Source organism: Patella vulgata, chromosome 7, assembly GCF_932274485.2.
Source record: "Patella vulgata chromosome 7, xgPatVulg1.2, whole genome shotgun sequence".
Lineage (NCBI taxonomy): Eukaryota > Metazoa > Mollusca > Gastropoda > Patellidae > Patella > Patella vulgata.
Window position 1 is genome coordinate 47,502,456 of NC_065885.2, and position 22,667 is coordinate 47,525,122.

Consider the following 22,667-nt stretch of genomic DNA (forward strand, 5'->3'; position numbering starts at 1 on the left):
CGTGATCCCCCTGATCATCAAACAATAAATTACATTGAAATTCTGGTGATTTTAACTAAATAGATATTTATTGTTACATTGTAGGAGCTAATAAAGATGTTGGACAAAGGTTGCTAGAAGCTTGTGACTATAATTTAGAAATGGCTATAGGAATGCATATGGATGGAGGAGAAGCTCAAGGAGATGGTCCTGATCAAGTAGCTTCATCATCTTGTCCCCTGAATGATGATGTAGATGATCTACAGTATGTTATTACATATTGCTATTATATCAAGCCTTCACGTAAATAGATTCCTGGAGAGTTAAAAAAAAAAAAGCTCTCCTGAAATCAGAAAAAGGGAAAATCACTCTGCTGAATCTCGTAATTTGTAATTAAAGCAAGAGTTCTTAAAGTGATAATTTCATATTTTTAAAATGTATTAAAATAAGGCCTTAAAATAGATGGTATCTATAAACAGTCCTACCTTGTTAAAGAATAATCCTATTAATCCTATAACTCACTATTGCCAGGAGAGAAATTGGCAAAAATATCATTTTCAAATTCAAACGTTTGAAAATAGCTATTCCATGGGGGGGAGGGGGATAGAAAAACAAGGGAGGTACAATGTAATTGTGTTATTATTATTGTGAATGTTTTTTAAGTGTGAGAATGATACCTATGAAGGTATAATAGTGAGTTGACAACCTATTGAGCAAAAGACAGAAATAATTATGTTTTGACTTTCTTAGAAAATATGAAATTCTTGCTTTAATGCGTTTTAAAACGAACGGCCAGAATTAAGTCAAATGAGGTCCCAGTAGGAAATGGGGGTAATTAGGCTCCCGTTAACTTTAATTCTTGCTAATTTGTTACTTTGCGTTATGGAGAATGTCTTATTCCGAATAGGCTAATATATGCAATTACCACCAAAAAAATAACGATAAATAGGTACACTTTTCTAAAAACAAATCTATATTCAATTTACGTATCAAAACTTCTCAACTAAATGGCCACTCTCCATTATGCAAATAGCATAAAAGCATGTATTAGTACTATTACCAAGGTTGTGGACCTCTAGAGGTCACAATTTTTTATCCGATTTTGACCAAACTCGAAATATATGTTTATATAACCCAATATTATTACCTGGTTGTACGTGAAAAGGAGTAGGGTCGCCTGTCCAACCTCGTGGGTTTTCCTCGGGTCCTCCGGTTTCCTCCCACGACTAAAGACCCCTACGTGCATGCTAATTATTGAAATAAAAATTGAACCATGTGTTAGTCCTGAAATGACCTAGTTTGTGTAGAGTGGACGTTAAACGCCATTTCTCTCTCTCCCCTTTCAATATTGGTGCAACTTGTTTGTTGGATTTTCAGCACTTTATAAATAGATTATTATTATTATTGGGCTGTAACCTGAATTATTACCCCTGATTGTACAATGTACAAAAAGTCACTGTTTTAGCTTGTGGACCATTTTAGAGGTCACAATTTTTGTTTGATTTTAAAAACCCTTCAAAATATACTCTTTAAAAAAAAGTAAGGGATAATGAAATGCAAATACCAATGCAGGTTGCGATATGATAAATAGTCATGGACATTTGACATGCTTTGAGAGTATGTTCGGAGATGAAGAACTTATCGCCCCAACAGAACCACTGAGCTGCACATGGGAGGGGTTCATTGTCAAATTTGACATTTCAAGGAAGGGTTGATGAAAACTGCCGTGTGCTGGTTTATCTATCCATGTTTGCTTTCCTGTTGGTTCTTGCATAAGATTTACTGTTTAGTGTATCTTTGCTTTAGTGTGTTATGTTCATGTGTAGGCAATTGGCCTGTTATTAACATACACTGGTTACCTCTAATAAAAACAGTAGCAGTGCATTTCCACAGTTTTGTATTGTTTCTGAATATCCCCTACTTTTTTTGAAGGGTAAGCTTATATACACTGTAACCCAGGTATCATTTAATCTTGTGTATCTAGCACTAATTGAACCCTATTGATATTCGATTATCCATGCCCTTATGTCTCTTTAATAATGTTGATCAATTTATTTTACTTGTAGATCTTCAATAAGAGCACCCATTCCACAAAAGAGAGAAGTTTTAGTGGAAGATAGTCCTGTATCAGGTAATAAGATACACAAATCTATCATATTTACAACAATTCCAGACCGTTCTTTAAAAAGAAATAATTTTCTGTCCACCAACTGGGTCATAAAAGGGAGGATTACTGGTTTTATATGCCCACATTGAAGTGTGGTCTATATTGTCGTCACCCCCTATCCGTCCGACGTCCACAATTGCTTGTGGATGCTCTAGAGCCTAAAGTTATACACAGTGTTTAGGGTCATGCGACGAAGAAGCCCATTGATTTTCAGCAATTTCCAATAATTACTGCCAGAGTTATGGCCCTTGATCTCTTTGAAAAATCTTGTGGGCGCTCTAGAGGCTAAAGTTAATATCCGATTGACTTTAGATTTGTACACAGTGTTTAAGGCTGCGAGAAGAAGAAACCTATTGATTTTCGATAATTACTGCTAGAATTATCACGCTTGATCACTTTTAAAAAAATCTTGTGGATGCCTTATAGACCAAAGTTATCATCCGATTGACTTTAGATTGATACACAGAGTTTAATTTCTTGAGACAAACAAGTATATTGATTTTCAATGAATTTTGAAATCGAACAGCTAAATCGATGATATTAAATGTTTTGTATACTAAATGTTAGCATGGGGCAGAACTAAAAGACAAACAAATTCTAATAATTTTCTGATAATTACTTAAAGGCTCAATACCACTCTTGTTGTAACTGAATAATATGTCCCAATCTTTATTCTGGTCAACATATTGTACTATTTTACAATATTCCAATTAATTGATGATACAAATTTCATCTTAAAACACCTAATTTTAAAAATTGGAAAAATTCAACTAAATGATTTGAAAAGCCAGACGTAAAGCTTTTCAAATGTGACTTAGATTTAAAAATAATTTTGAACCCTCTGGACAAGTAAAATAGGATTTAATGGATAATTTACACAACAGGTAGGACACTTAACACATCTAGTACTTAGAATAAGGCTATTTTTTATTTTCTGGAGCTGTCAAGCCAGCAAGAGTGTTATAGTCCCTTTAATGAGTTGTTACTTTTAATCAGATTTTAGTGTATTTAATGATTCATTAACGACTATAGAAAAAATACTCTTATTGACTGCTGTGGGCGCATGCATGTGGACTTAATATCATCCATTGTTCACCCTGGGTTACATTTTTTCCCCACCAGATTTCATTTAAATTTCATACTATAAATGTCTCTGACATACCAAACAACAGTTATTATCAGACTTTGATGAAAGGTCAGTTTGAGATTTTCATTTACAAACCATGGCATGGTATAAGTGATGATAATTTCTGACTTTCGCCAATCCAAAGAATATAGAGGCATGTATCATAGACTGTAACAATAAACCTGGCTTCACTCTTAATGCGCCTACATTAAAATGTGTTCGTATATTGTCATGACCCCTGGCCGGCTGTCCACAATTGGTTGTGGATACTCAAGACTTACTAGAGGATAAAGTTAATATCCGATTGACTTGAAATTTATACACAGTATTTAAAGATGCGATATGTAAGAGTCAGATAATTTAAATATTCAAGGTGGCCTCCACGAGGCATTTTCTGGTTATTTAGTTGGGTAAAATTTGTGACAAATTCTCTTGGTTTGAAGGTGGTTTCTATAAATAAAGTGAAATGGGGTTTAACGTCTTACTGTTCTGCTCCAACTGGACTAATGAAGACAGGTATACGCCATACAGTGTGCTATGAGGGAAATTTTACCTTCACAACAGCATTACGGCCTACTCTGATATTGAATTCCTCCTGACAAGGGATCTTTTACGTGCATGCCAATGTGTACACAGGACTTCGGATTTTCATCCCATCCGAATGACCATACGTTGTCCCACATCACTGACAAGGGGGAACCATGCTGGAAACTCCACATGGGAACTTTCTCGGCCAATGCAGGGATTGAACACACAACCTCCAGCTGAACCATCGTTTCTATAAGAATTCAACCCGCTGAATCCAATGAGCTTGGGCATTCCTCCCAAAAGTGACGGCTAATTCCGCAAGGGAACCAAATTCTGATCAAAAAGGTCACAATTCTTATCTGATTTTGACAAAAATTCAAATATAAGTGTTTAAAAGAGAATGAAATCATCTTTATCATGGTAGGAATACACCATGATGTAGTGAAGTTTAGGTCACAGTTACATTGCTAACACAAAAGAAATGATACTACTATATCACACCATTTCAATTCATCTGCAGTAATAATTTTCTCTTTGATTGATAACTCACCCCATGCATCCTGTACAATGCAAAATACAATATATTGTAGACTTAATTTATATTTTTGTAGCGTATAGAGGAAGACAACTGCCAGCAGCATCAGTTTTTGATGGTTTTAGAGACTTCCAGGCTGAAACACGTAAGCTATAATTTATTAAATCAGTAGCAAGCATTATATAACTTTAAAAAAGCACCTACATTTTGTGTAAGCTAAAAGAGAAGGGAGGGTAGTATTATATATATCTTTAAGTTTTTACCTTTAGTATTTATTCCGGTTATCAGACAATCCTTACCAAAAATCTGATGCAGGAGGAAGATTTCATATTTGTATTTTTATTATACACCAACATTTTCATGTGAATAAAAATAAAGAGAGAGGAATCCAAAACCATTTGAATAACATAAACTTTAGTAGGATCCAAGTTTATTAGACACCAGTTGGCAGAGTGGTTAAAAACAAAGTTGTGGGTATCACAAAACCATCTTTTATATAAAACTCTTTTGTTTTTAATTACATGGGGGTTGGATGGCCGAATGGTTAGCATGCGTGTGCTGTATCATAAGGTCTGTCATTGAGTCAACTGACGTTTCGATTCCCCGCAGTTTTACACAACAAGAAGTAGGGTCGCATGTCCAACTTCATGGGTTTTCTCCGAGACCTCCGGTTTCCTCCCACTGCTAAAGACCCCTACGTGCAAGCAAATTATTGAAATAAAATTGAAACGTGTTATTCCAGAAATGTGTCGAGTAGATGTTGAACCCCATCTCTCTCTCTCTCTCTCTCTCTCTTTCTCTCTCTCTCTTTAACTACATTTTCATGTGAACATATTGCCGACACTCTACCAGTCACAATTCTTATCCAATTGTAATGAAACTTAAAATATAAGGTTATCTCCAAAAGATCTTGGTTTCTTTCTATGTTGGCATGTATTCTGATTGTACGAAAAATCACGTTTTTGGCTTTTGGACCCTCTAGAAGTCACAATTTTTGTCTGATTTTGATGAAATTTAAAATATATTGTTATATCCCAAAGGTCTTGGTTCCTTTCGATATTCATGCCCTGGATTATGGCCCCTGATTGTACAGTTAAGTTCGAATTTCATGAAAATCAGGCCGAAACTGCCCGACAAAATGGCCGCTCCTTGTACGCAAATATTGTAAAAGTATGTAATACAGGTACCAAGGTTGTGGACCCTCTAGAGGTCAGAATTGTTATCTGATTTTGATGAAACTTAAAATATATCTTTATATCCCAGAGATTTTGATTCCTTTTGATAACTTCCTGGATAATGTCCCCTGATTGTACGAAAAATCGCTTTTTTTTTAGGTTGTTTTCTGTCCATCTCTTGCAACATGTGGGTAATCTTGCATGGCAACTGCTTGTTAACTTGTGGACATAGTAGAGGTCACAAATGTTATCCAAATTTAAAAATGGATTCTAACATATCATTGTTACACCCCAATGAGAGTTGCATTGGAATTATGTGAAAATCTGTCCAATACTGTCAGACAAAATGGCCGCTTCCTGTATCAAAAATTCTCAGTTACTTTTGATATTGACGTTGGTCGAAACTGTAACATCCTCCATTATGGCCCATTATTGTATGAAAATCGCTATTTTAGCTTGTTCTCTGTCAATCTGTGGTTATATCTTGCATGACAACCGCTTGTTTTATATATATACTGTCAGGTCAACAAGAAGAAAAATTATTGGGGGGGTCAGCAAGTACAAGTGGTAGTACTACCAATCCTTCAAAACAACGAACACTAGAAGATTTATTTCGTCCACCTATAGACCTTACATTTAAAGGCACTTTTCAAAAAGTAAGTTCAAATTTTTCTTGGAAATTTCTAAAACATGTTTTATTTGTTTCTGTTTGTATTCCTCTGCTATTCCCAACATGGTTATTAAAACTATATCTAGATGACACCTTAAATTATCCACAATATATATGCTTCTTTAACATGTGGTCATGTATGTTAGTAAAGCAAATTTAAATCCAGATAATCTTGAAAATCCAATATCAAATTTGCATTTTATCAAAATTGATTGAAAAATTAGTAACTGATTGTTTTACATAACACACACAGATATCGGGCCACTTCAGAATTTTTACTACAGTTATTTTTTTTACGGCCACATAGAAATGTGGTTGAATATTTTTGTTGACCTGTTCATATGCTAGTCCAGTGTTCACAATTACTTGTGGAAATGTATGTACAGTGTATATATTTATGAGACAAAGAATCCTATTTATTTTACGTTATTTCACATAATCACAGAGTTATGGCCCTTGATCACTTTAAAGACTAAAGTTGTCATCTGATTTACTTAAAATTTATGCACAGTGTTTAAATTCATGACACAAAGACGGCTATTATTTTTAGCGTTTTTGAGTTATGGTCCTTGATCACTTAAAAAAATTATAATTGTCAGCTCTTTTACTTGAAATTTATAACCAGTGTTTCATTTTCATAGATGAAGAAGCCTATTAATTTTCAGTGTTTTCAAGTTGAGGACGTTAAACCCCATTTCATTTCATTTCATTTCATTTCGTTTTCAAGTTGTGGATGCTCTATGGGTTGAAAAGTTATCATCCGATTAACTTTAAACTCATACACAGTGTTTAAGTTCATGAGACAAAGAATCCTATTGAATTTAGTTGTTGGGCCTTTTGCTATTTAGAAATTTCAAGGTTTTTCTACAGCCAAATGGAAATATTGTCTTCGCTTCGTCTATGGTCCACAAGTTCTTGTGAACACTCTACTGACCGCATTTATCCTCTGATTAATCTATCAAAAATTTGCTTCAAATTCTATTCATAAGGAAATATCCCAAGATATAGAAAATCTATTTTTTGAAGCCACGTTTGTCATCTAACTTGGTAGAGGGAGGGCCCATTTTTAGAATGTATTTGTCGTTACTTACTGTCCATTTGCCATACATATTGAAGCTAAAATATTGTTGGATTATCTTCCATTAACCTTCTTTTTCTGCAGTTTAAGTGCAGAGTCTGTTGTACGATTAAACCCCACAATGTTCCCAAAACCACCTAACCATTCGATAAAGATATAACAACCACTCCTTAAGTCAAGCTGGCAGACAATAAGCTGTCGGGCTGATAGGTTTTACATATTTTTTTTAAATGGGTTTCAAAGTGTTTTGTTCCTGTTATGCAAGATCTTTTTCGACATTGCAAAGTAAACGTACGGTGGTAAGACCCCCAAAAGATAAATTTATGTTCAAATTATTAATTAGAACAGGTTTTTCTTTAGTTTTTTGTCCCCCGCCTATCAAAGAAAGCAGGGGACTATTAAAATTGGTCGTCCCAAACATCTTGGTTCATTTCGATATTGGCATGTATCGGACCGTAACTTCATGGATTATGGCCCCTGATAGTACGAAAAATCACGTTTTTAGCTTGTGAACCCTATAGAGGTCACAATTATTATCTGATTTAAAAAAACGTTCGAATACGTCACCGTAATACTGTATTGTTGGTGGTTGAGTTTGAATTTCATGAAAATCGGACCAAAACTGCCAGACAAAATGGCCGCCCCCCTACGCAAATAGTTTAAACATCTGGTACCTAAAGGTTGTGGACCCTCTAGAGGTCATTTTTTTAATCCGATTTTGATGAAACTTGAAATGCATGTTTATAACCCAAAGATCTTGGTTCCTGGCGATATTTGCGGATATTGGATCGTAACTTCCTGCATTATGGCCCCTGATTGTAAGAAAAATCACGTTTTTTAGCTTGTGGTCCCACTAGAGGTCAAAATTTTTATCTGATTTAAAGACAAACGTTTTAGTATATCACCGTTACACCTTTAGGATGGCTGAGTTTGAAATTTGTGAAGCCGGACAAAATGGCCACCCCTCGTACGCAAATAGTGTAAATATGTGGTATATCAAGGTTGTGGATCCTCTAGATGTCACAATTTTGATCAGAATTTGATTTATAATCCCAAGATCTTGGTTCCTGTCGGTATTCGCGCGTATTGGATCGTAACTTCCTGAATTATGGCCCTTGATTGTTCGAAAAATTGCTTTTTGTTTAGCTTATTCTCTATCCATCTCTAGCAAAATGTGGGCATATCCTGCTTGGCAGCCGCTGGTTTTTAAATCGGATAAAAATTGAGACCTCTACATGAACGGCAAGTTAAAAACATGATTTTTTGTACATTCAAGGGCCATAATTCAGGAAGTTACGCGCGAATATCGAAAGGGACTAAGATCTTTGGGTTATAAACATGTATTTCAACTCGAATCAAAATCGGATAAAAATTGTGACCTCTAGAGGTCTGATATACCAGATGCTATACACTATTTGCGTAAGAGTGGCGGCCATTTCTTCTGGCAGTTTTGGCCTGATTTTCACAAAATTTGAAATCAAAATCGGATAATAATTGTGACCTCTAGAGGGACAACAAGTGTATTATTACTTGTTGAATAATTATTTACATAGATGAATGTGCGTGGTAGACCTGTTATCTAGTTAATGCAAAGAAAAATTACAGACTTTTATTTGATATACACATGTACAGGCTAGAGAGGCAGGTACCAACAAGAAAAAATGGCTACTTGTTAACATTCAAAATGTACAAGAATTTCAATGTCAAGTATTAAATAGAGATGTGTGGAGTCACAATGCTGTAAGAGGAATAGTCACACAACATTTCATATTTTGGCAGGTATGTGTAATAGCATTTATGCATGAATCTATTTCCGAGAAAAGCATGGGATTATTAAAATGGGTTTGTCTGCCTAATCAACATTTCTTCTCTGTCAAAGCAGGGATAAGCAATTTGATTGGTCAAGATTTTGCAACACTATAACAATAAGCTTACTAAAATTTGAGGTAGAATGTTCAAACGTGGTTCATTAGGCGAATGTCTTGGAAAATTTTGATAAGGAGCATTTTCTGCTTAGGATAGTAAACAGCAACCATTTGAGCACTGTAGACTTCATGTGTTGTAGTTAGGGGACTAATAGTCAGCATACACCAGTTACTTGGAACAGTGTAACTGACAGATGTCACAAAGTTTTTCCTGTATCAATGTACAAAACAGGTTTTTTTGATATGTAATGATTTGTTTTATAATTGTTTTTGTTTTCAAGGTGTATCATGATAGTGAAGAGGGAAAGAAATATATACAGTTTTATAAAATACAAGAATGGCCATATATAGCTATAATTGATCCTGTTACAGGTATCTATATCTCTTTATATAGTTTATTTTAGGACATTTGTCATTCAATAGATTACCGATATGGAAAAGAGTAATACTTCACAGGCTATCAAAATGATAAAAGATACCGATTTGGTTTTTGTTAAGTTACAGCACTGTAGATTGGGTACCATTTACTTGAGAACTATACATATGGTTTACTTTCTTAATTATCATTTAATAGTCATTAAAAATTGTAAACTCCAAAAATGATGTACTTAGTACTATTGTGTAGTTGAATGTTTACCGTGTAATTGACTGTGTAATTTTCCCGGAGCGGTGTGTACCAATCTACGGCTTTTATTTATTAGATAGTCGATATAATTTCCCAAGAGGCGTGTATCAATCACTAAACGCCCCAATTTTTTATCAATTAGATGAACCGTTTAATTTCATGGGATGTGTTTAGCCGATCTGTTTATAATTAAGGAGGTGGACAGTAGAAAATTATAATTTTTTGAGAAAAAAAATGGGGGTAATATTACCATATTTACACATCTAAGAATACATCATGTGAGTAATGCAAAAATGGTCGAATCATTTTCCTGGGGGTACCCGTTGCTATGGAAACAAGAAACTGCCTTTTGGACAATGATTGTTATGTGGCTTACCGTCATCGAGATAATGAAAAAATATTGCCCATGTGCCATTAATCATACCAGACAAATCGTGTACATCTTTTATGGCTCTGCCGTAATAATTTTGCAAGACAACTATTTTATCCTTGGTAAGCCTTCCCTTACCATCAATTGGGCAACCATTGGCTTTATTTTATGGGACAATATTTTCTGGTTAATATAGACTTCATTTTCAACTGGATAGTTTGCGCGATACAGTCCATTATTTTCATTCAGTTTATACAACTTGTTGAAAACTGAGCTATTGTTGTATATCTGAAACAAAATTTCTCAATTGATCATTCAAACAATTTCAAGGTGGCAGCAGTTTCCATGCTCTCTGTGGAGCCATGATGATCTATTTGGCATAGTGGTCTGTGAGCAGTATGCCAAGTTATATATTCCTCGGAAGATCTGTCCATTTTGTTTCGAGAGCAAAATGCGCAGAATTTTGATATAACCTCAGAATCTATAACTAAATTTGTTAAAAAATCAACAATAACAACTACTCCATAATGAGAAGTCAATCCTATTTTGTGCCATGTGCCGTCACTGGAAACAGCAATCATTTTTATACGCCCACATTCGGAAATGAAATGAAATGAGGTTTAACGTCCTACTGTTCTGCTCCGAACTGGGCTAATAGACCAAAACTGCTGGACAAAATGGCTGCTCCTTGGAAGCTGCTCCTTGTAAATTGAATGCTCATTATCAAAATTAGTCAGCTTTAACTGGACGCAAGTACAAATTAGAAGATTTTGGGTGATTTTAATTGATTTTTTACAAATTTTTCAACAAAGATTTTAAATTAAACGAATTAGAAAGAAATTAGTGCTAGATACACAAGATTAAATGATACCCAGGTTACAGTGAATATTACTTCATCACATCAAACTATTTACCATATATATCCTTATTGATTAGTCTACAATCTAATTTGTCATCATTGATTACTTTGTTAGATTCAGGTGTGGTAAGTTTGACTACATTTCTATAGGGGGGGGTTGGATGGCTGAATGGTTAGCGTGCGCGCGCTGTATCATACAGTCTGTCATTGAGTCGACTGGCGTGGTTTCGAATCCCCGGTTGTACGTGACAAGGAGTAGGGTCGCCTGTCCAACCTCGTGGGTTTTCTCCGGGTCCTCCGGTTTCCTCCCACTGCTAAAGACCCCTACGCGCAAGCGAATTATTGAAATAAAATTAAACCATATGTTAGTCCCGAAATGACCTAGTTTGTGTCGAGTGGACGTTAAACCCCATTTCTCTCTCTCTCTCACATTTCTATAGTAGGTCACATTTAAAATGTCCCTTTCTTGCTGACATTCTTTTCTTGTTTTAGAGTGTTTACTTGCAGTTTCTATGTGAAAATAAAACTGTTTTGACCAATTACTTTGATTTCTGGTAATTTTTACTTATATTTTTTGGGGGATATTAGGTGAAAATATGATATCATGGCATAAGATGGATCCATTAACATTTTGTGATTGTGGTAAGTTAACTATTTTATTTAACATAACAAATTACAGTATGTAAGAAATAGTTGTTAGGTACTTTATTTATACCTCAGATTTATTATTATGAACAGGGCTCGAAATTCGTTTTTTCGATCGAAGGCCGACTTTGGCCAACGATAGGCCAAAGTGCAACCTTGATCCAAGGCCAAAAATTGAAAATCCAAGGCCAATTTTTATGTCATGAATTATGATATTATCAGCTTATTTAGAAGGTTTTAATATGTCGATCATATGTAAATCTGTTTATTGTAGATATTGTTTCTCAGTCATAATGTTGTTACAGGCCTGCCTATCACATCACGTTCAATATTTTTATTACTTTTACAAAAATAATGCATCCTTACAGTTATTGAGTTAAGGGAGAAAATTCTTATTGTACTGTTTTTAGTACAATTTTTTTATTCTAAAAAATATGTAAAAAATCGGCATGTAGCCATATTGAGAGTTGAAAGTATTGCTATATATCATCGGTAGAGCTGGGTAAAATATTGATAGTATCGATAAGATATGCCAATTAAAAGCACTATCGAGTACCGGTATCGTTCTCTTCGTCTATTTTTCGTGCGTGCGTAGGAGTCGACTCAATGTTTTCTGTGACTTAATCCTTCGTATATATATAATAATACAATAGCCTACATCGGTCACTTTATATTTACTTCAAAGTCTCAATCTCAATTTAGCTTTTTAAAAAAAATGTTAAAATAAATTCACCCACATTTAAACAATACTTTAGTTTGAAACAATAATCGCCATATCATGGAATTCATTATTTATAAATGACATAGCAATGATGGATGACAAAAACGTTTGTATTTCTTCTTTCGGAATCAAGGCTGTATTTTTTTAATAATAATAAACAATTTACGAATTCGTGATAACAAGCTCTTTAGGCTATTACATTTTCTTTAGTTTTTGCACACGAATCGACAACGATTTGTCCACCATGTTGGTATTTGTCGCGCTCATGTACGCAATGTTTTGAATCGACTCGTGCTCATTTTATTTTGGTTCCTGCACATACATAGGCCTATCAATGGTATTTCATCATTCGGAACCAAGGCTACATTATTTAAACAATTTATACGTAATATGAGACAGTTTATTATTAGACGAACAAAAACATTGTATGGTTTGACTTCAAAACACATAATCCATTCTTCATTACGATCGTGAAAATAAGATTGTTTCGATACCGATTATCGATAGTAAAAATAACTCTCGATACCCAGCACTAATCGGCGACCATACATGGCCGTGGATAGTTAAAAATCGGCCACGAATCTGCGGCCAAATTCTAAAATTCGAAGGCCATGGCCGCCGGCAGTGTCGAGCCCTGATTATGAAGGATGTGGGGTAGGGATCTTGGAACAGGGCATTTAGTACTTAATACTGTAAAGTCGAAATCGTTTAATCTTGCGCACAGTGTTAGTTTCTCTGATGCGTTGAATATCGAAAAATATTATTCAATTAGTACTTGTATCCAATTTAAATCTCAACATTTAATTTTGATTACTGACCGTCCAATTAACTGGTGTTTAGTTCGGCGACATGTTTTCATTTATAAGCGTCCCGTTCAGTTTCCCGAGCCATGATTAATTTAGTCAAGGTGTTCATTTTTGTTTTCATATATTCAATTTCACGTACGATGTTCAGATATTAAGATGTGCTTAGTTGTGGGTCATCGTTCAGTTTTACCACCAAATGTCTGTTTTACTGCACGATGTTAGATTCTCTGTACGATGTTTAAATTCTGTAATAAGTGTTAGTTTTGTTAAATACTGACCTGTTGCGATACAGTGAAATATTTTTCAGGATACATACGACGGCATGTCAAAGGATTACTTTTCAAGACCACTACGGTGAAACAGATGTTGGACTGTAAGGCAACAGGAGGAAGCTAATCTTACTAGAGATGCACATAACGTTTCCTCCACAATCAAAACGTGTATCTATATATCAATTTAAAACAGCATTTTCCACACTGACATAACACATGATCCACGAATGATAAATCTCACTCATCTGATTTACATGTGTAGCTTTGATAATTAAGCGGGACGCTTATAATTGAACACATTTCGGCAAACTAAACACTACTTAATTGGACCCTAGGTAATCAAAATTGAACAGTGGGATTTAAATTGGATCCCAGTATTAATTGAGTAATATTATCCGATATTCAACTACAGTTATGAATATTTCAACCCATAAGAGAAACTAACTCGATTAAACAATACCGACTTTGTTTTAGTTTTGTGAGTATTGAGGTCTTGAATCAGAAGCTTTATAAGATATGTTACTGTACAAATTATACATTATGCCTAAAAACAAATACATGTGTACGGCATGGTTTCCAATTCGTACTTATATTTGACGGTCATGACAGCTTGTATTAAATATTGACTGAATTGTCAATTTACACACTACGATCAAGTTCCGCCACAAAATTCATTGGTGTGAATAGAATATGGCACACGTATGGAAATCATGTCAGCTCATAATTGGTGTTATAGAACAGTATATATAGTTGTCAGCAGAGGATTATATTGTATGTATCGCTAATAATTAATGAAGAACGTCTGATAGAACAATAAAATTAATTACGTGAGAATGTCATGGTAAAATAGATTTAATTTGATCTTAAGAAATAAAGGCAATCAGATACAAAGTAATGCTTGTTGAAACTATTTCAATTGATGTAGAAGGTTGATTAGGTAAATGTCTTGGCTGAGTAGGAGGGTTGGGTGGTTGAATGGTTAACATGTGCACGTTTGATCATAAGGTCTGTCAAGTGGCGTGGTTTTGATTTCCCGCCTCGTGGGTTTTCTCTAGCCACCCAACCCTGCCATTTTTATATTTTATAGACCCCCTGTTTAATTGTAGTTACAGAATTTTTAGCTCTTCATTCAACTGATAGTGGAAGTGATAATAGTCCTCCATGTAAACGACACAAAAAGGTAAATATGTATACATTTAGATTATACAATATATCACACGTTCTGCACATGATGACACCATTCAACAACTACTTTTGCACATAACATTTTAAGAAGTACTGCTAGCAAGGCCTCAATTCAAATGAAAAAAGGCTGCTCTTACTTACACCATACAAATTTTAACTTAACAACTAAATAAAATTTTCCATATTTTGCCAATAAAGAATTAGATCAATTTGTGTACGCCCACATTGAAATGTGGTCGTATATTGTCGTCGTCCGGCGTCCAAAATTGCTTGTGGACGCTCTAGAGGCTAAAGTTAATATCCCATTGATTTAAATTTATGCACAGTGTTTAAGGTCACAAGACAAAGACGCCTTTTGATATTCAACGATTTCCGATAATTACTGTCAGAGTTATGGCCCTAGATCACTTTGAAAAATATTTTTGGGTGCTCTAGAGGCTAAAGTTGATATCCGATTGACTTTAGATTTATACACAGTGTTTAAGGTTATGGCCCTTGATCACTTTGAAAAATCTTGTGGATGCTCTAGAGACCAAAGTTATCATCCGATTGACTTTAGATTGATAAACAAAGTTTAAGGTCTTGAGACGAACAAGTATATTGATTTTCAGTGAATTTTGATAACTTGAACAGCTGAATCGGTGATGTTAAATGTCTGGTATGGTAAATGTTAGCATGGGGCAGAACTAAAAGCCAAACAAATTCTAATGATTTTCTGATAATTACTTAAACATGCATTATGCAAGAGCTAAATCTGCCTATTGCAGGTCTTTCTTTAGGCCTGAAATGTTTTCTAAAGTATTAATTAGATATTAATTAACTGCTCCAGGCCTTAATCAACTCTCGATGGCATCAGAATTCTCCGATATTAAATAGATTAGAATTGTTCAGCGATACTTTGATTTAATCAAATATGGAGGACCGAGACTTAGCTTCGATCAACCAGTACGGTGGTTGAAATTATTGCACACATCTGTCAAACCTTCAAAGGCTAATTTCTTCGCTTGCAATAGAGTAATTTGAATGAATTTTTCAAATTATTCATTTTACATCATCTACTTTCGAACTATTATAGCAAGAATGGCTAGTTCTTTATCTAAATCTTACATAATGTATCTTTTACTCTTGTTGACTGCTCGGACGACTTGGCTGCGTGGGCGTATGTTTCGTTGCCAGGCAACCTATCTTTGTGAAAATGGTAGGACTTGATCTTGAACAGACTGAATCAAAACAGCATAAACTTCACACAAAACACAACATTTATTCGTTATTACATTTGAAACATGGCATGTTTACAAATTCTTTGCAAAAATTTGCTGTCAATTATTCTAATATGCCAAATTGTGATTGATTTTGGAAAAGACTGTTTTTATACGCCCACATTTTCATGTGGACGTATATTGTCGTCGCCCCTGTCCGCCAGTCCGTCCACAGTTGTTTGGGAACACTCTACAGGTCACAATTTTTATCCGATTTCAATGAAAACTTCATCTATTATGGCCCCTGATTGTATGAAAAATCACGTTTTTAGCTTGTGAACACTGTAGAGGTCACAATTTTTATCCGATTTGGTTTAAACTTAAAATGTTTGTTTATAACCCACAGATCTCTGTTCGTTTCGATATTCGCGCATATCGGACCATATCTTCCTGAATTAGGCCCCTGATTGTACAAAAAATCGTGTTTTTAGCTTGTGGACCCCATAGAGGTCACAATTTTTATCCGATTTGGTTTTAACTTGAAATGTATGTTTATAACCCACAGATCTCGGTTCGTTTCAATATATGCGCATATCGAACCATAACTTCCTGAATTAGGCCCCCGTTTGTACAAAAAATCGTGTTTTTAGCTTGTGGACCCCATAGAGGTCACAATTTTTATCCGATTTAAAAAACTGTTTGAATATATCACCCTGTAGAGGTCACAATTTTTATCCGATTTAAAAAAAAAATGTGTGAATATATCACCATTACACACTAAGATCTTGGTTCCTTTTGATAATCTCGTATACCCTAACTTAACTTCCTGGATTACGGCCCCTGATTGTTCGAAAAATTGCATTTTTAGCTTGCAGGTTCTCTTGAGGTCACAATTTTTTTCTGATTTTAAAAACCGTTTAAATACATCACCATTCCACCATAATGAAGGTTGAATTCTTATTTCGGGAAAATCAAAATGAAACTGCCCGACAAAATGGCCGCTCTCTGTATGCAAATTGTGTAGAAGGGTGTAATACGACGGTTGTGGACCCTCTAGAGGTCACAATTTTTATCCGATTTTGATGAAATCTTTATATCCCAAAGATCTCTGTCCCTTTTGATATTTGCACATTTCAGGCCATAACTTGATTGTACAAAAAAAATCACGTTTGTTTTTAGCTTGTTCTCTATCCATCTCTTGCAAAATGTGGGCGTATCCTGCCTGGCAGCCACTGGTTACATAAATATGTTTATTTACAGAGTACAATAGTAGATGCTACAGAAGATGCTCAATTGGAGGCAGCAATTAAGGCTTCAATGGCCGAATCAAAGAAAACTCAGATTTACGCGGCAGATTCAGATTTTGACAGTGATGTAGAAACATTTTCTGATTCTGATGATGAATCTGAACATAATATTAATAAGAGTTCAAAAACCCTATCTCAAGACAATTTGCAAAAAGTAAATTTAGATTGTGTTAAAAGAAATCATAAAAATGGTCAGTCTGCTACTGAATCTTCTACATGTAAACATAAAATAGACAATAGTTGTGTGAGACAATTAGATAACAAACAACAACATGTAGATAAAGAACATCAATGGCAAGCTCATCTAGGAAAGAAAAATGGTATGTACAAAAACTTGACAATAGATGAATATTTCTGGATTCGTTATTAGTATATTGTTGCCAATAATCAATAGATCAGATCTTCCATTTCTACATAAAATCTGATTACACTCTCTCCACATCTATCAGCTAATGATCTTGATACAGCCTGTCATGCTTTTCATCATATTCATGATCTTGAGACTCCCTACTTTTCCCTTTTGGGAGTTCATATCTGGGGAACAGGAGTGAAAATTGTCCCTCTAGAAAACACTACAACTTGGGCATCGTGTAGTCAACATGAGGAATATCTGTATTTAATGTTAAGTTTCAAACCATAGTTGGGAAATTGTTGAAATTCGTTAAGTATCAACTAAAAAACCTAATAATGTTGGATTCCTGCTGTCGTGTAGTTTAAAATGGTCCATTTACAAGTGTTTACTTCCTGTGCAGTGTTGAATAATGAACAGACTAATTAGTTATCTAAGCTGTTTAATTAGCAGGCGAATGTAATTCCCCGTGACTGATTAGATTTAACCAATGATTTGAGTAGCTGACATCATGAAAATTTATGGTTTAATAGAAAATATGACAAGGTTTAGATTCTGTGTTACGGGTCTGGATTCTCTACTAAATTAGTAGATTTACTAAATACGCTTCCATTGTCGTATGAACCGCGCGATGTTGTTATTCTATATTATTGACACTTTCGATCGTGTTACGGTATCATTTATATGCATGATCCACTTTGGTTAATTATACTTTGTGTTATTGTTTGCATAAATAATGGCTATTTCATTAAATGACAATTAAAATCAGTGGAACTAATCCAAAAGCACAAAAATATCTTTATACATAGGATGAAAATGTAGCTCAATTGAATTATATATAAAGTTATGTTTCCTTTCTAAATTATGTAAATTGTACTAGTTATATAATTATGATATAAGGAAATAAGACATATAGATGGTTGCCATACTGTAGGTTTATTTTGATATATTTACATCTTATTAAAAAAAAAGTTCATGTTTTAATTTGTTACAGATCCCATAGCAAATTTACTGATCCGATTTCCTGATGGGAATAGAGAGCAATTATCAATACCTTGCAGTTCTACATTAATGGTATGTTACATATACCAAGTCTTAGTTTTTATACGCCCACATTTTCATGTGGACGTATATTGTCGTCGCCCCTGTCCGTCTGTCCACAATTGTTTGTGAACACTCTACAGGTCACAATTCTTATCCGATTTCAACGTAAAACTTGAAATATAGGTTTATCTCCCCATGATCTCGGTTCCTTTCGATATTGGCTTGTATCAGAACGTAACTTCATGGATTATGGCCCCTGATTGTATGAAAAATCAAGTATTTAGCTTATGAACACTGTAGAGGTCACAATTTTTATCGGATTTGGTTTAGTCGTTCGGATGGTACGAAAAACCGAGGTCCCGTGTACACATTGGCGTGCACGTAAAAGATCCCTTGGCAGTTGGAATTTGATATAAGACTAGCCGAAGCACCGCTGCCCGGGCAAAATTTCTCTCATAGCACACTGTATGGCGTATGCCCGTCTTCATTAGCCTAGGTTAGGAGCAGAACAGTAGGACGTTAAACCCCATTTCGTTTCATTTCATATCACCATTACACACTAAGATCTTGGTTCCTTTTGATAATCGCGGATACCCAAACTTAACTTCCTAGATTATGGCCCCTGATTGTTCGAAAAATAGCAATTTTAGCTTGCAGATTCTCTAGAGGTCACAAATTTTTTCCAATTTTAAAAAACGTTTAAATACATCACCATTCCACCATAATGAAGATTAAGTCGTATTTTGGGAAAATCGAAATGAAACTGCCCGACAAAATGGCCGCTCTTTGTATGCAAATTGTGTAGAAGTGTGTAATACGAAGGTTGGTGGACCCTCTAGAGTTCACAATTTTTTCTGATTTTGATGAAACTTAAAACATATCTTTATATCCCAAAGATCTCAATCCCTTTTGATATTTGCACATTTCAGGCCATAACTGGAATATCTAGATAAGAAATCAGTGAAAACTAGGTGGGATTCTGCATTCAAAAATTTTATCTATTTTAATTCCACTTTAGACAATTTATATTATACTATGAAATCCGTCACAAGAACTTGAACTAATGATATCCAAACATTTAACATTTATTGAAAAAGTCTTCGCATACTGGATGCAAGAAGTTCATGCAGAAGCTGATCAACTGAGATAACTTTCTTTTATGATATCCAATTTGAAACCACCAAGTATAGTGTGTGCATCAGCTGGCTAAGTGTAGATTTTGAACATAATAAACCAGAGGTCTTATTCCTGTGCATATATCTTCCAACAATGACCAATAGCTCTTACATTGATTGTCAGGCAAATGTACTTCATAATTTCAAGATTTTCAAAAACATCACCCTTGCAGTATTTTGGTAGCAAATAGATTTTTCCTAAAACTTTGGACAGGCATGCCTACATGCATGTTTTACAATCCATGGTTATGTATTTCATATCTCGACTGCCTAATTTTAAGTTATGAGTAAAACCAAAGTAACTTTTTATACGCTCACATTAAAATGTGAGATACTTCCAATCAATAGGTAACACAAACCAATCTACAGACAGTTTGATGGAATCAGTTTTGACTTAAATCAAAATGATGCAATTGATATTCAGATCAGTTGATATACAATAATTATTAGAATACAATATCAAATAAACATTGTTTTATCCATCGTTTCGTTAGTAAAAGTAGTAACTTCTTCAGTTATGAAGAACTAAATGAAATGTGTTGTATGTTGTCCATTGTATATTGTACATTGGACGCTTTAGAGGCAAAAATTATTACCTGATTGATTTTTATACGCCCACATTTTCATGTGGACGTATATTGTCGTCGCCCCTGTCCGTCCGTCCATCTGTATGTCCGTCCGTCCACAATTGTTTGTGAACAGTCTACAGGTCATAATTTTTATCCGATTTCAATGAAACTTGAAATATAGGTTTATCACCCTAAGATCTCGGTTTCTTTCGATATTGGCATGTATCGGACCGTAACTTCATGGATTATGGCCCCTGATTGCACGAAAAATCACGTTCTTAGCTTGTGAACACTGTAGAGGTCACAATTTTTATCCAATTTGGTTTAAACTTGAAATGTATGCTTATAACCCAAAGATCTTGGTTACTTTCGATATTCGCGCAATTATGGCCCCTGATTGTACGAAAAATTGTGTTTTTAGCTTGTGGACCCTATAGAGGTCATAATTTTTATCTGATTAAAAAAAACGTATTATTATATCACCGTTACACCCTAAGGACGACTGAGTTCGAATTTCGTGAAAATCGGGCCAAAACTGACAGACAAAATGGCCGTCGTTCGTTCTCAAATAGCGTAAAAATATGGTATATCAAGGTTGTGGACCCTATAGAGGTCACAATTTTTATCCGATTTTGCTGAAACTTAAAAAGTAAGTTTATAACCCAGAGATCTCGATTCCTTTCGATATTCGCGCATATCGGACCGTAACTTCCTGAATTATGGCCCCTGATTGTACAAAAAATCACGTTTTTAGCTTGTGGACCCTATAGAGGTCATAATTTTTATCCGATTTAAAAAATCATTTTATTATATCACCGTTACACCCTAAGAACGGCTGAGTTCGAATTTCGTGAAAATCGGCCAAAAACTGACAGATAAAATGGCCGCCCTTCGTTCTCAAATAGAGTAAAAATATGGTATATCAAGGTTGTGGACCCTATAGAGGTCACAATTTTAATCCTATTTTGATGAAACTTGAAATGTAAGTTTATAACCCAAAGATCTCGGTTCCTTTCGATATTTGCGCATATCGGAACATAACTTCCTGAATTATGGCCCCTGATTGTACGAAAAATTGCGTTTTTAGCTTGTGGACCCTATAGAGGTCATAATTTTTATCCGATTTAAAAAATCATTTTATTATATCACCGTTACACCCTAAGAACGGCTGAGTTCGAATTTCGTGAAAATCGGCCCAAAACTGACAGATAAAATGGCCGCCCTTCGTTCTCAAATAGAGTAAAAATATGGTATATCAAGGTTGTGGACCCTATAGAGGTCACAATTTTAATCCTATTTTGATGAAACTTGAAATGTAAGTTTATAACCCAAAGATCTCGGTTCCTTTCGATATTTGCGCATATCGGAACATAACTTCCTGAATTATGGCCCCTGATTGTACTAAAAATTGCATTTTTAGCTTGTGGACCCTATAGAGGTCATAATTTTTATCCGATTTAAAAAAAACATATTATTATATCACCGTTACACCCTAAGGACGACTGGGTTCGAATTTCGTGAAAATCGGCCCAAAACTGACAGACAAAATGTCCGCCCTTCATTATCAAATAGCGTAAAAATATGGTATATCAAGGTTGTGGATCCTATAGAGGTCACAATTTCTATCCGATTTTGTTGAAACTTGAAATGTTAGTTTATAACCCAAAGATCTCGGTTCCTTTCGATATTTGCGCATATCGAATTGTAATTTCCTGAATTATGGCCCTTGATTGTAGGAAAAATCACTTTCGTTTTAGCTTGTTTTCTATCCATCTCTCGAAAATGTGGGGGTATCCTGCCTGGCAGCCGCTGGTAGATTTATACAGAGTGTTTATGGTCATGAGACTAAGAAGTTTATTGATTTTCAGCAATTTCTGATAATTACTGCCAGAGTTAAAGGTCACCGAAAAGCTTCATAAATTTTTATACGCCCACATTGAAATATGAGAAACTTCCAATCAATAGAAACGGGTAACACAAACCAATTACAGATGGTTTCATGGGATCAATTTTGACTAAGTCAAAATGATGCATTTGATATTCAGATAAGTTAATATACAATAATTAATAGAATACAATATCAAAAAAACATCATATACCCTTCAAAAAAAGTAGGGGATATTGAAATGCAAATACCTATGCAGGTTGTGATATGATAAATAGTCATGGACACTTGACATGCTTTGAGAGTATGTTCACAGATGAAGAACTTATCGCCCCAACAGAACCACTGAGCTGCACATGCGACACACAATAGGGCCATACATGTGTGAGGGGTTCATTGTCAAATTTGACACTTCAAGGAAGGGTTGATGAAAACTGCTGCGTGCTGGTTTGTCTATCCATGTTTGCTTTCCT

At 34.9% G+C, this 22,667-nt stretch overlaps 1 protein-coding gene across 2 annotated transcripts in view; it reads left to right on the top strand.

Moving 5' to 3' along the window:
• The window catches only part of LOC126828374 (UBX domain-containing protein 7), a 33,486-nt gene that overhangs the window by 4,335 nt on the left and 6,484 nt on the right, over positions 1-22,667 (top strand). The window contains exons 2-11 of one of the 2 annotated variants that reach the window (XM_050558149.1): positions 85-244; positions 2,046-2,110; positions 4,412-4,480; positions 6,033-6,166; positions 8,891-9,037; positions 9,465-9,555; positions 11,626-11,679; positions 14,588-14,661; positions 17,126-17,492; positions 18,516-18,595. In XM_050558149.1, coding sequence (XP_050414106.1) covers positions 85-244; positions 2,046-2,110; positions 4,412-4,480; positions 6,033-6,166; positions 8,891-9,037; positions 9,465-9,555; positions 11,626-11,679; positions 14,588-14,661; positions 17,126-17,492; positions 18,516-18,595 — 1,241 coding nt within the window. Of the gene's footprint in view, positions 1-84; positions 245-2,045; positions 2,111-4,411; positions 4,481-6,032; positions 6,167-8,890; positions 9,038-9,464; positions 9,556-11,625; positions 11,680-14,568; positions 14,662-17,125; positions 17,493-18,515; positions 18,596-22,667 lie in introns of those variants that run through there. The other variant, XM_056102119.1, reaches the window with a different exon arrangement.